At 39.8% G+C, this 14,317-nt stretch overlaps 1 protein-coding gene across 1 annotated transcript in view; it reads right to left on the reverse strand.

Annotated features, from left to right (window-relative positions):
- The window catches only part of Prkar2b (protein kinase cAMP-dependent type II regulatory subunit beta), a 106,339-nt gene that overhangs the window by 83,209 nt on the left and 8,813 nt on the right, over window positions 1-14,317 (reverse strand). Inside the window, exon 2 of the mRNA XM_036206599.1 lies at window positions 1,824-1,859. Within this exon, the coding sequence (XP_036062492.1) occupies window positions 1,824-1,859 (36 nt within the window). The remainder of the gene's footprint in view (window positions 1-1,823; window positions 1,860-14,317) is intronic.

Raw genomic sequence — 14,317 nt, forward strand, 5'->3', positions numbered from 1 at the left:
TTATATGAGATGCACAGTAACAGACTGGCCAGGGCACTCCATAGAGTATCTCTTGTTCTTGCAATCAACATTAAGAGTCATTCTTATAATGTTTTTCAGCATACATTATGATGGTTTTACACCTTTTAGGCTTGTTGATTTTTTTGTTGTTGTTGCTGTTATTGTTTTTGTTTTTTGTTTTTGTTTTGTTTTGTTTTGAGACAGGGTTTCTCTGTGTATGTGTGGCTGTCCAAGAAATTTCCCTGTAGATCAGGCTGGCCTCAAACTCCACCTGCTTCTGCCTCCTGAGTGCTGGGAATAGAGGCATGTGCCACCACTGCCCAGCTGGCTTACTGTTATTTTATAATGACTTTTTTTTTCTGATTGGAATCACTGGCATTTCCAACTGTCTGTCATCCTGGAAATGAATACATTTTAAATGTATTTCTTTGCTAGTATCCCATCAGCTCTACATTTCCAGCCAGGTCCTAATGAGATACAATGGATACACATTCAGGGGAGGAGAGGTAAAATAACGGTGTTTGAAAACTAATCTATATACTAAGCCATCAATTACTGATGAATAATCATATGAAAATACGAATGGAACTTACTCATAAATAAATGTATCACTCATACAGCATAGGGCAGAAAGGGTGATGATTCCAAGACCCATTTCTACTGAATAAACTTCACGTGTAAAGACAAGACACACCAACATTGATTCCAATTGTTTCTTCCTGGTTTCTACCATTTCTGAAAGTCATGTTTCACAGCTCTGCTCTGGATAAAGATCAATGCCTTGCAGACATAAACACAACCCTATTCCAAGAATGCATTAAAACCTGCAATTTGCATTCACTGTTTAAAATAAATATGCACTGAGATTACCAACAGCTGAGAATGGGAGCCATGGCCCAGTGCAGCACATTTCTCTAGGTTCTCTCGGTACAGACTCAGTCACTGTGTAAAGAGTAAATTATTTCACTAACTACTGGCAAATTTAAAAAAATCAGGCTTAAAGCTTTCTGAGTTTTACAACACAGCAGAAATTAGGCCATTTTATAAAATAAAGAACTAATTTCTAATATCTGATTCCAAAGATATTTATTTTTTATTTTTGAGTAAAATAATTCTACCTGTACTTATGAGGAAGAGTAACCTTCCCAAAGTAAATGTAGTATGCTCATTAGTCCTCTCTCAGAGAAGATACTCCACAGAGTGAATTCTCCAGAAAGTCCCTGATCCATTTCTATATTCCAACTCTTTTTACTGAAACTAGTGTAGATAGAAACACCTTTAACAGTATACCCTTCTTCCCACAGGTCACGGGGTCCACAGTGATCATCATTTAGATACTTGGTACACAACTCTCCTCTGGCCACGCATGAGGGTGCCAGGGAATATTTAAGACAGCAACTAAAGATGTTAACTAGCTTATCCCACTCTAAGGGCTCCATATAATAGTTTAAAATGTTCCCTCCTCACTGTTTCTAGGTCCCCTTTGCCACGTTTCTTATGTCACTGCTTCTCAGCTGTTTCTGGTGAGTGAGAAATCACCCAAGTAGCCATTTTGTCAAAGGCGAGAAGAAATGTGCTGAGTGAGATGAAGTCTACACCAGCCTGGGCAGCAGTGGGACTTAAACATAGCCACTTGTGGCTTAATTAATTTTCAATTAATTCCTAATATATGGTTATATCACACTGGGTTCTTCTTAGAGAAAAGATAAACAAATAGGTTATTGTTCCCCATTAATTATTCTTTGTATAGTTTTGTCCAATACGACTATCATCTTTAAAATGTCACCATTAGTGAATGAAGTCCACAGGACAGTCAGACTTACCTGAGGCACGCCTTGTGAACCGGTTTATAACTGGAGCTAAAAGAAAAGAGCAGAATAATAGGATTAGATTTTTTTAAAATCTTATTTATCCCAAAACCAAAAGACTCAAATCAGTTACATAATTCCATAATTTCAATGTAAATTAGAATGTATAAATAATATAAGAATAAATATAAACCATATAAAATTAAATGCTCAGAATAAAGCATTTACTACCAATAAAGGAGATAAAAGTCTCTAAAGAAACGTAAATCAGTGTTTCACCTGTCAAATCAGTTCCCTTAAAGACTTTAATAAAAACCCTCTGTTAAAGTATGTTGATGCCACATAGCTGGAACAGAATAAATCTATAAATGCCATTAGAAAACAATGCAGCAACTACATCAAGTGCCCGCTAAGTAAGCTCTGTGTCCTTTCACAGTCTGCTTTGGGAGGCGAGTCGCAAAGTGCTACTAGAGAGGGAAAAGTGACATATAAATAGATCTTTTAAGCAGCAGCTGTTCTGAAAGGAAACAAAACTGAAATGTTCATGGAAAAGCAACTCATGCTTAGGTGAAGGTAGTCTATCCTTGCCAGTCTTAGACTGAAGAATGTGTAAGATGTCCACGACCTATAGATGTGCACACAGAAAGCTGAGGCTACAGGCTGGTGCATGCCACACACCTCTATCTGCCCACACCCTGATTCCACTCAGTTCTGGGCTTCTTCTTGGATTTGCAGACATAAATATCTCAAAAAAAAATGGGAAAAGTTTGATGTTCTTTTTAAAATTTCCTTTCTTAAGAGAAGTGGGTAAATGAGTGTTTCATATTATGTAGAAAGGCCAGCATGTATATTCAAAGAATCATGGATCTGCTATGATATATGTTAACACTTTAAGACTTTTAAAGCAGCAATCATGAATGCCGTTTATGCTATGGAGACAGAGAAGACCCATTCTTCTCAGCACTGTGGTTTAATGAAAAATATGTTGGTATAGGAACAAGGATTTGGAGAAAGGCTATGTGGGGCAGATGCTCCAAGCTTTAGACAGCATTATCTCTATGTATTTTTGATACGGAAATGCTACTGTAAAGTTTTTAAAGAGATGAACTTGTGGTAGATCACACACACACCCAGCACCAAAGCTGGAGGCTAATAAACCTAGAGACACTACCAGAACGGAGGGGAGGGAACAGGGGAGGGGGAGAGCAGAAGGGGGGGGAGGGGAGGAGGCAGGTTTGGGAAGGGGAAGGGAGAGAAGGGAAGAGAGGGGACTGAGTTCTGAAACTGCACAGTAAGAGGTCAATACCTTTTCCCCCATACTAATCTTCACTAACACAGAGGGTTAACTTCGTGAAATAACTCAAAATTTCATGTATAATACATAACAATGTATAAGCTAGGAGTAGTGGTGCCTGTCTCAGTACTGAGGAAGCAGAGGCAGGCAGATCTCTGAGTCCAAGGACAATCCTGTCTATAGGGAGTTTCAGGTCAACCAGGGCCACACAGTGAAACCTTGTCTCAATCAATTAATTAGTATATGGCAGCAACATTATATCCTCCAAATTATCCAAGAATCAAAATTTTTATTTATATTGTATATACCACAGCAATTCAGCAGATACAAATTACTTACGCAAACAACTTTAACTAGGTAAACTGTACACACACACACACACACACACACACACACACACACACACACACACAAAATGCCCATGGTTTTTATGAATACTTTAAACCCCTTTTTATATCCTTAAGAAGGGAGTCATAGCAGAGTCTCCCTCCAAGGCTTACAAAGACAATGACCTAAAACAGCACAAATTAATCCAACCACAGGAATGCAGGCGAGGAACATGTGCAGGTGAAGGCAAAAGGCCCTGCAACAGAATACAGCCTCCTTGCTCAGTGCCCCACCCCACTAGCCTGTTCAGAAGATGAAGCCACTGCGGCCTCTGGTGTGGTATGCTCTCCAGAGGCCTTATGTTTCTGTAATTTTCTTCAAGGAAGATTTCCCACAATGGTCCTATCATCTAGAACATCTTTTCCTTTTGGGAGGGATCAAAGCCTCGGATCTTGACCATGCTATTCATATGCCACACTCCTATACACTGGATTATGTTTTCTGAATTTGTGGGAACTATTTCAATTGTCATATTAATTCAGAGCACAACCCTGACAGTCAACCTCCAGAAGACTCCCAGAGCTGTGTTCTGTATGACTTTGTGTGTGTTCATGCATGCTATACAGCAGAAGAAAACCTTCAGTTTCCATGTTCACTTTCCACCTTCTCTGAGACAGTCTCTTGGAATTGGTGGTTGTGGTTTTTTCCTTCTACATAGGCCAAGCTAGCTGGCCCACAAGCTTCGGAGAATTCTTCTGCCTCTGCCTCCCATTTCCACATAGGAGTACTGGGATTCCAGACCCATCTCACATGACTCAATGTGGTTCTCAGAGATTCAAACTCAGGTCCGCACATTTGCATGGTAAGCTCTTTCACAAATAAGCCATCTTGCTAGCCCCTGTTCGGCTTTCCAATAACCTGCTAGACATTCACATCTACAAAAGTCTATTTGTAACCACCTGAGCCTAAATTCTAACAGTGTTTATATATACACATGACTACTACATGCAGTTTTAATATATGTCAATAGTAATGGGCTGTCAAGATGACTTGGTAGGTAAAGAAACTTGCTACACAGGCCTGGAGATCTGAGTTCCATCTCTAAAACCATGTAAAGGTAGAGGAAAGAATAAACTTCATAATGTCCCCTGACTTTCACGTGTACACTCACACACACACACACACACACACACACACACACACACACACACAAACACATCCCCACACACATCATGAACACATATGCACAGTAATAATAGTTTTTTTAACTTCCCCAACAGAACAACAGTATGGATCAAAGGATTAAATTTTCTTTCTTTCTTATATTTTGTTTTGTCTGGAATTTTACTCTTACATAGTTTTAGAAAACTATCCCATTGCTGCCCTGCCATTTGTGGTACCTGAGTGACCAGAACAAAATGACCAGACTCCACCCACAACATTCATGTTCTTTGGAGTCCCACACAGTGGGGAGAATCTAACCACGCTGTCTTCTTCCTCACATGCTAAGTTATATACTTACTTAAATGCCACAAATTACATTCCTTTGTATGTCCTTGACAGGCTTTCTAGATACTGATTCTACTTTTGAATTGCAAGCATTTAAGCTACATGATGATGATTCTCACTGCTTAACAATAAATGGGGCCTAGGAACAGACAGTTAAAAAGATGAATTGTGACAGGGCAGGTGGTTTTCAATACTCAAGATACAAGCAGTGTTTGACAATCAGCAAAATTCCAATCCCTCTTATCTATACCTCCACACTCTCTTTAAAGAGACAAAAGCGGCTGGGTGGTTGTGTTGCATGCCTTTAATCCCAGCACTTGGGAGGCAGAGGCAGACGGGTCTCCGTGGAGAGAGAGAGAGAGAGAGAGAGAGAGAGAGAGAGAGAGAGAGAGAAAGAGAAAGAGAGAGAGAGAAGCAACAAGTCTTTCCTACATACACTTGTAGGAAGTTAAGACATCATACATTTTCTGGAGTTTTAATCTAGTTAGCAACATAGGGAAGAAGACTGGAAGCGAGTGTACATCGGGCCCAGCAACGACCTTCGCTCGCTTTCTCAGGAGCCACCAGGGAAGGAGCAGGAGGAAGGCAGGGGTGGTAAGGCATCTCTCTGCAGTGAAAGGTGGGAAACCCACACAAAGGAACCCTGGGCTGTGCTGCGGGCTCACTAAGCCACAACCACAGAACCAATGAATTGTCTAACTTAGATTTACAATGAGATCCTCTTGCTGACACACTATGTTCACTAGACTCACTATGCTCCCAGACAACTGACTCAAGTCCTCCTCCACCCTGGAGCATCCTTAAGAGAAAAAGTTCCCACACCTGGGGTAAACTGAAGGCCCGTCTCCATCCACAGCAGGGAGAGCAGCTCCTACAGCTGCCTAGGCTCTTCCTTTGTCCACAGAAACTGCTGTTTACTCTTTGAACCCAAGGCTGCCCTGGCATGGAAGACACGTTGAGTTAATATCCACCAAATGGATCAACAACCTGAAAAGTACACAGAGCAAGCCTCTTTGCTTCTGCCTAATTCCTGGGTCATATTTCCACATACAACTGCTTCCAGGGCTTACCTCACTTAGGAGAAAAGAGGTGGAAGAGGAGTTCAGGGAAGGCTGAAAAGCAAGATAGTTCACAAAACGGAAGCAGTCAGTTAAAAGCACAAAGCAATGACACCTGTCTCCAAAATGCATGGACACAGTTTTCAACTCTGAACATGCTGCTGTAGGAGACACTCTGAATCATGGTTTGTACTTTCTCTCTCTGTCTCTGTCTCTCTGTCTCTGACACTGACACACACACACACACACACACACACACACACACACACACACACACATACACACCTGCCCCATCTGTACTAGAGGCACACTGGATGAATGGGTTTTTTTGCTGAAAAGCATTCATATGCCCTGGAGTAAAACACATTCAACCCTCTTAGATTCCACAAAATAATATAGCATCCCTGTCCTCATAATAGTTGCCTTTTCTTTTTTTTAAAGAAATAAAACACTTTTATATCTGTTAGCTGCCTCAATAAAAGATTGGGAAAATTGTAAATGGAAATTCATAAGCTAATTATTTTTGACAGAATACCCAATTCAGAATAAATTAACTTATGTCTATGTTTGAAAAATTAAATAAAGTTCACCCTTGAACCAAGAAAAATTAAATTTTTAAAAGATCAACAGCACAAAACAAGTATTTTGCCAAGCAGAACACAGTATGTATTGAAGGGCTCTAGTGGCCAGAACATGGCAAACATGGCTCTGGAGGGCTTTGTCCTTCCCTGTTCCCTCTGCCTGTCTAAACAGTTAGATCACATTCTAAGGCTAGCCTCCAAGGTCTCTTCCCTTATTTGGCCACTTCCTCCTCCTGAGGCTGACCACCAAGGTCCAGCTATGGAAGTATTGAAGTCCAGCAATCAAAAGTCCCCTTTTGGCTGCCCTAATTAACATGTCCAATCAAGACAAACCAAATCATCCTAACAAGGGGTTTCCCTTTTTCCCTTTATGAACTGCCATTTGCCTATGGGCCGTGCTGGTCTCCTCTCTATCTGGATGCAGTCCCATGTCCCCTCCTCCTCATTCCTCTCCCCTTCTCCTTTGTCCTCTATCTCCTGTCTTTGTCTCTTATTTCCTGCCCTTATTCCCTCTGGGGCAAATTCATCTCCGTGCTGAGAACTGGTCTTGGGTGTCTTGTGCTGATTCTGGTCCTTTCATGTATACTCTGTACGTGTTCAATTCCTGGTCTTTTCATGTATACTCTGTACGTGTTCAATGTGCTGATTCTGGTCCTTTCATGTATACTCTGTACGTGTTCAATTCCTGGTCCCCAAAATAGCATTTATTTTCTATGATTCTACTGAAAGCTGGTGGGTCTCTGTCAGTCCTAAAAATACTTGAAGATACTCATTACAGTCCCATAAGCCCTGGCCCTGTACTTCAGAAACACCGTGTACTGGCCTCTAGAGAGGACACCAGGACAAAAATGACAAGTGCAGGGGCTTCTCCAAACCCTAACTGCTGAGATGTAGATTATAAACCGCATACCTCCAAGTATGCCTTAGCCTTAGGTGGCTGTGTGAGGTGTGGGCATTTGAGGAACACTGTTTTCTGTTGCTGACACAGCAGGAAGATTCAGACCAGTGTCCGTCCAACCTACTCACATGGACTGTGGCTGGAAGTAGGACTGGGTGACATGAAATACAGTGTGTCAGCTTTCAGAATGGTCCAACGTGAGTGATCACTAAAAAGACCTACAAATTTGTTCTATTTGCTAAACCAAATGCCTCCAAATACAACTGATATTTTAAAATATCACAAACTAACTAGGAAAACACATTTTTATTTATGATTGAACATGATTCTTTTCTTTGTAATTCACGAGGACCTTGCCAACCATGCTCTCTTATACAGAGAAAAGAAAATAGTTTCAGCTAGGGAGTCTCAACAAGACTAACCACACAGATGCAAGGCAGGGACAAAGGCCAAGGGAAAAAGTTTCCAAACTCTCTCCAGATTTTAAATACTCTCTTCTTGGGGAAAAAAAACTACTGTCTAACGACAGAAATTCAACCTCTGCATCTCCATGCACTAAGCTCTCCTCTGAAGTTTGTATACAGCAGGGATGGCAAGATAAAGTCAACATTGATTGCACAGGGTTGTTTCCATCTGGAAGGGTGAATAACCCATACTAGACTGGAAATTCCAGAAGTTCAGAGTTCAAATTGCCCCACATACATAAAGTCACTACAAAGGCCATTTTGAAAAATAGAAAAGCTTTGAAATTAATGACTACACAAACAAGGAGGGGTGTGACAATGACCTCCTCCTAGAAGTAGTGCTAGAACATACCCATAGTTGATGTCCCTGTCACTATAGCCATAACACAGGGAAGCCTCTGGAATAGACCATGTATAGCAGCACCTTTAACTGCTCTGTTGTGCCATCCCATCTCACCTCCTCCAGAGCAAACAGCTGTCTAAAGATATCTGGTATTTGTATTGCTCATTTCTCCCTACATTAGCTCCAGGGTGCTGGGGTCTTCCCTGGTCTGCTTGGCCACTCATCCCCAGCACTTACATGTGCACATTAGGACCAACAAGTCTGAATGAACTATGCTGACAGGAAGTTACCAACAAAGGAAGTACTCCCTGCCTCCTAAAGATCATTCAGACAAATGAAGGAGATAGTTACCAAGTGTTAAGTTAGTGAAACTCACACATTACAGTACTGATAAGAAAGATTCAATAGATTTAAAAAATAGCAAAAACTGACAATCCTTTGGCTTTGTTTCTCTCATTTATGCTCTATTACTATGAAAAGGGAACCTGGATTTTGGTCTACAACATAAAAAAATGAAACATTTCACAAGAGAACCATCACAGCAATGGCGTTTCTCAGTTAAAGACCAGAAAACAGGATTCCAATACCACCCATGTTTCTGCTTTTCTTAGTTGTGGCAAAATTACCATTCAACGACATGTACTATTTGATGAGCTTTGACAAATGTCCTAAGCCATGTACACAACATCCCAATGCAGATTTAAGCATTTCAACACTGGACAGTTTCTATGCCTGTTAATCAGTTCCCACCATCCCATGGGAACCTCTATTATAATTTCCACACAACCATTGCATTTTGCCTGTCTGGGAACTTCATTTGAATGTTCTTGCTTTTGGCAGCATCTGCAACTCATTTGTTTCTATTGCTTAGTGGTATCCCTTTGAATGAAAATGTCATAGTTTATTTCTCTGTTTTCCTGTTGATGCACATTGAGTTGTTTCCAGTTCAAATAAGGCTTCAGTAAATATTCTCACAAAAATATTTATAGGTCTATAATTTTTTACCTCTTGAAGAAATGCTGAGACATGGGGCTGCTGGGTCGCCATAGGTGAGTATGTGTAATAGGCATACAGTCTTCCTGCCTACTTTGTTGTCCTCTTACAGCCCCACATCATAGGCAACACAAGAGACTGTCTATTTAGCCCTCTGGTACGTATGTCATGGTGTCTCCTTTACAACTCTAATCTTCACAGAGCTCTAATCCATGTGCTGGTCAGCTACATTTTTGTTTTGTTTTGTTTTTGTTTTTCAAGACAGAGTATCTCTGTGTAACTGCCCTAGTTGTCCTGGAACTAACTCTGTAGACCAGGCTAACCTCCAACTCAGAGATCCATCTGCCTCTGCCTCTGCCTCTGCCTCTGCCTCTGCTGTGATTAAAGGTGAGTGAGCGCCACCACTGCCCAGCTAGGTCAGCTACTCTTAGGACTGCTTTGTTGATATGCCCCAAATTTCTATCTTTGGTTAGAATGTACAATAGAAAAAATTCCAGATGTCACAACAAAAGTGACAAGATATTTAAGAATAAAACCAATTAAAAGACAGAAAACTCCTCTATGAAAAAAGTGACAAAATAAAATCAAAGAATATGAGCAGATGACAGAATAAAAAGAGACATAGTATGTTCATGGATAGAGATACAATATAACTAAAACATCAGTTCTCTACAAATTTATATAATTCAATGCAACTCCAATAAAACACTCACTGAAAATTTTATACAAAATGGGAGTTTGTTCTTAAAATTCTATAGAATAAAAGCCTTCAATTAAGCAATTTTTAAAGAAAAGAGGTGGCATTATTTACCATATCATGCAACAGACCATTTTAAGTCCTACTAATCATGAAAGAGAAGTGCTGAGGAAAGACAGCTAGACCAGTCAAATGGGACGGACACTTTAGTCCTAACCGTGCATCACGGAGACCTGAACTTAGAAATGAATGGGAAATCAGGTGTAATGATGCCGCATCATGCTTGTAGTCTTGTATATTTTGGAGGCTGAGGCAGGAGGATGGCTTAAGCTCAGGGATTCCAAGACTAGCCTAGGCAACATAGGGAAGTGCTATCTCAAAACAGGAGCAATAAAAAACAATGGGAAAAATGAATCAATCAATCATGCATGTTGAAAATTATGTTCAGTGTGACAAAGCACTTGTTACCAAGCCTGGTGACTTGAGCTGGATCCCTGGAACTCAAGTGGTGGGAGAAGAGAAGGGACCTCACCCTTCCTCTCTCATGCAGAGACCGGGGGCAATACTTGTCAAAACTATTTTATTTCAAAGGTTCTTTAGACTCTTAAAAATTCTGCTTATCTAGATTATGTCCATCAATATTTATTGTACTGGAAGTTAAAACTATTTTATATATTAAAGCTAATGATAAATACATACTATAGATAACATACTTTAATTTAAAAATTGCATTTTCCAAAAGAAGCAAATGTTAATGTTTTTTGTGAGCCTAGTCTTGAAAGGCTGAGCCACTTCTCCAGCCAAGAAGCAAATTTTAATAAATATTAGAGTGATTTTACTTTACATTTTTCCAAATTTGGCATGATAGATTCTGCATTCAATCTACTGCAGAATCAGTTATATTACATGTCCTTGGGAGAACTTCACTGTGTATTTTTAAGAGTATGAAATAAAAAATAAAAATATATTATTTTTAGTATGGTAGTTTTTATCCTGTGATTCCTGAAAGGATCTGGGAGTAGGAGAAAAGAGTCCTGTAGAGGTCTCCTGATCACATTGGAAGCTATCTTTATAAGCTGATGCACAGGTGCATACACGTATATACACACACACACACACACACACACACACACACACACACACACACACCACACTATCCACTACAGTATTCTAGCAAGAAATAGCCAACATTTACTAGGAACTGTTGTGTGATATTGTTTGTGTTCTGACAAAGCTTGCCTGGAGACCAGAGGGCAGAGCTAGCCACCAGTTAACCACAGAAGCAGGGTGGTGGTGGCTCATGCCTTTAATCCCAGAACTTGGGAGGCAGAGACAGGAAGTGATAAGGCGGGCAGAGACAGGATCTTGGTCCTTTTGGTCAGAGGATCCGTAGAGGTAAGAAGTCACTGGTGGCTGTTCCTCTGCTTCTCTGATCTTTCAAGTTATTACCCCATCTTTGACTCTTGGTTTTTATTGATAAGATTTAGATTTACACTTCAGAATGTATAGTGTTTATTTACACAGAATACACTACATAGTAGTTTAAAGACATTATGTGAATCAATCTAACCTCTCAAACACTTCTCTAGAAACAAGCTGAAGTATGATAAATTATGTAAAAAAAAATTTTCTAAGTGTATAATTCAAATAAACTTGGAATAAGTTATAATAGCACTATTTCTAACTAAGATATATGCCTAGGTGGTGCTAAAAGCAAACAGTGCACAGGAAATACCAAATGTTATACATGTGGTATTCTTTTAAAACAACAAAAACCTAAAGAAACCAAAATGATAAGAACTGTTAGAGTGAGGGGATGGATTTTGTGAATGCTACTTAATACACTTATTTCTCTGAGTATATTGGACAACAACAAAAGCATTATTTTTCTGTTCTACTTTCCTTGCAGGTAAAGTATCTCACTATGCTCTGACCTGAGCTCTGCCAGATTAGTTCACACTGTCTTTTCATAAAATGCTTTTTTGTTTGTTTGTTTTGTTTTTCAATACAGAGTTTCTCTGTGTAACAGCCCTGGGTGCCCTGGAACTTGCTCTGTAGACCAGTCTGAACTCAAACTCACAGATATCCACCTGCCTCTGCCTCCCGAATGCTGGGATTAAAGACGTGTGCCACAGTCACCCAGCCATAAAATACTTTTGTTGGAAATGAATTTTTGCTAAATTCAAAATACCTTTGGAAGCATTTTTAAAGAATTATAAAGCAACTACTATAAAACTAGTAAAAACTGAAAGCCCTAATATTTCCTAGTGTAACCTTTTGTTAATATAGTTAATTTAGCAGTCAAAGATCTGGGGCTGGAGAGATGGCTCAACCATTAAAGGGTAGGCTCACTACCAAAATATAAAAATCAAACATCTGTGAACAACTGGGTCTGTAAGTTAAGACCCAGAAGGACCTTTCACCTCCTTCTAAACCATACCAAGACATTAGTGATTTACTTGGAGAGGTAGTAGTCTGTCCCTTAATGAGCTTTCTTTTTATAAATACCACAACAGGAAGAAATGGAGGCAAGCTGTCAGTGTGGCACAAAGATTTTCCCAATTACTTTATATTTCTGGCATGCATTCCTGTCATTTAAATAAAGTATCATTTTAGGTCTTCATCTTCCATCCACCCTGTCCAAATTGTTTCAAAATGACTTGTTAAAGCTTAGGTAAATATATAAGCTTGGGGATTTATAAACACAAACTCATTAAGCCTGTTTCTCAAAGGAGAGGGTGGTATAAAAACGATGCTTTAACTTGTGGCTGTCTTACCATTCTTTTGCTTTGGAGGGTTGAGGTATGAACAAAAACGTTACCTCAACTGTGACCCTGAATGTGAACCCTTTACAGGCAAGTCATGACTGTGTGCCTGTGTTCTCTGCAGTTTGTAGAGCAATCAAAGGTCAGGTTCAGAGATAAAATAGCCTTGTTTTTAATAAAATGAAACCTAAATCTATGAAACTGAACTGGAAATAGACTAAAGCTTTTCTATTTTGTGAAATTATCTTTAAATGCTTTGATGTAAATAAGTATTTGCAGACTAGCATCAGGCACATTTACAGGCATCAAAACGTTTCATTCCTTTTACATTTACACGTATTTCATATTGGGCATTTAATATTCAGCTGAGTTTTAATTAAAAAAATTGACCACCTACAACTGGCAAAGTACAGTGTTTCCCTGCTCTTCCTGCTGTTTGCAATCTGCAAAGCTCCCATGACTAAGAACAGGCGGTACCATAAGTATCAGCAAGGAAACCTGAAGTAACATCTGATTTTGCTGAAAGACAGAGTGGGAGGCAGGCCGGCGTGTGGAGAAAGAAGCAGGCTCAGGACATGGAGAGGAAACAGGCTCGGGATAGGGTATTATTTCTGAAATCTTCTAGGAAACTGCATTCAAAGTTTTGTCTTTATTCTATCCCCTACTGACAGGCATTCTTACAACTTAGTGATCCCTAATTAAGCATCTATGACATGATTCTCTTTTCTTGCCAACAAAAGTAGTGCTCTATAAGTTAGCAGAAAGTACAAGGTACACACAGGAATACAGACTTACAACAGAGGCTTTTTATGTAAAGTGATTTATGTCTTTATTATAAGACAAAATTTCCCTCTACATTCCACCAAACATCTGTGCTAGAGTATACAACTAGCACCATGGCTCTCTATGGGTCCTTTGTGGTCTAGACGCTTAAATATGGACACCAGAGCAGATCACAGTTACCAGCTAACAGAGTCCCCAGCTGTGACACTTACAGCAGTAATCCTCAAAGCGTAGTTTCTGCACTGTGAAGCAATATAGAAAGCAACCCTCTGAGGCAAAGGGGAAAATGAGAACATGTCTACAGAGACTTCCTCTTCTCTGAATCACATATCGTGGGACACTTCCTCATACACAAATTAAGTTAATGTATTGGTATACTTATAAAATTTATAAATATATATTGGGAGTATACACTCAAATACATTTTTCTAGTTAAGGCATAATACAGTGAATTTTGCAAAACAGAACATTTCCATATATTTCTAAATATCGTTGTTTCAAAATATGTTCCTGAAGTATGGGGGAATAATTGAAGTAATTCGATTGTAAAAGTGCAGAGATCAGTGCAAGGCTGGGCTGCATGCTTTCCAGGGCCTAAGCAGGTAGCTCATTTCTTGAGCCATTCTCTAAACCCTACTACTTCAGTGAGGGCTGAAAATGGATCACAGGCACCACCTAGCACGACCTAGGTGGGTTAGGGCTGCCATGGCTGCCATCTCCAAATCCTGACTCCATCACTTACTTTGGGGAAGATGAGCAACATGTCTCTAACAGTCCTAGTTTAGCAAGAGGATGTA

Source organism: Onychomys torridus, chromosome 14 (assembly GCF_903995425.1).
Source record: "Onychomys torridus chromosome 14, mOncTor1.1, whole genome shotgun sequence".
Lineage (NCBI taxonomy): Eukaryota > Metazoa > Chordata > Mammalia > Rodentia > Cricetidae > Onychomys > Onychomys torridus.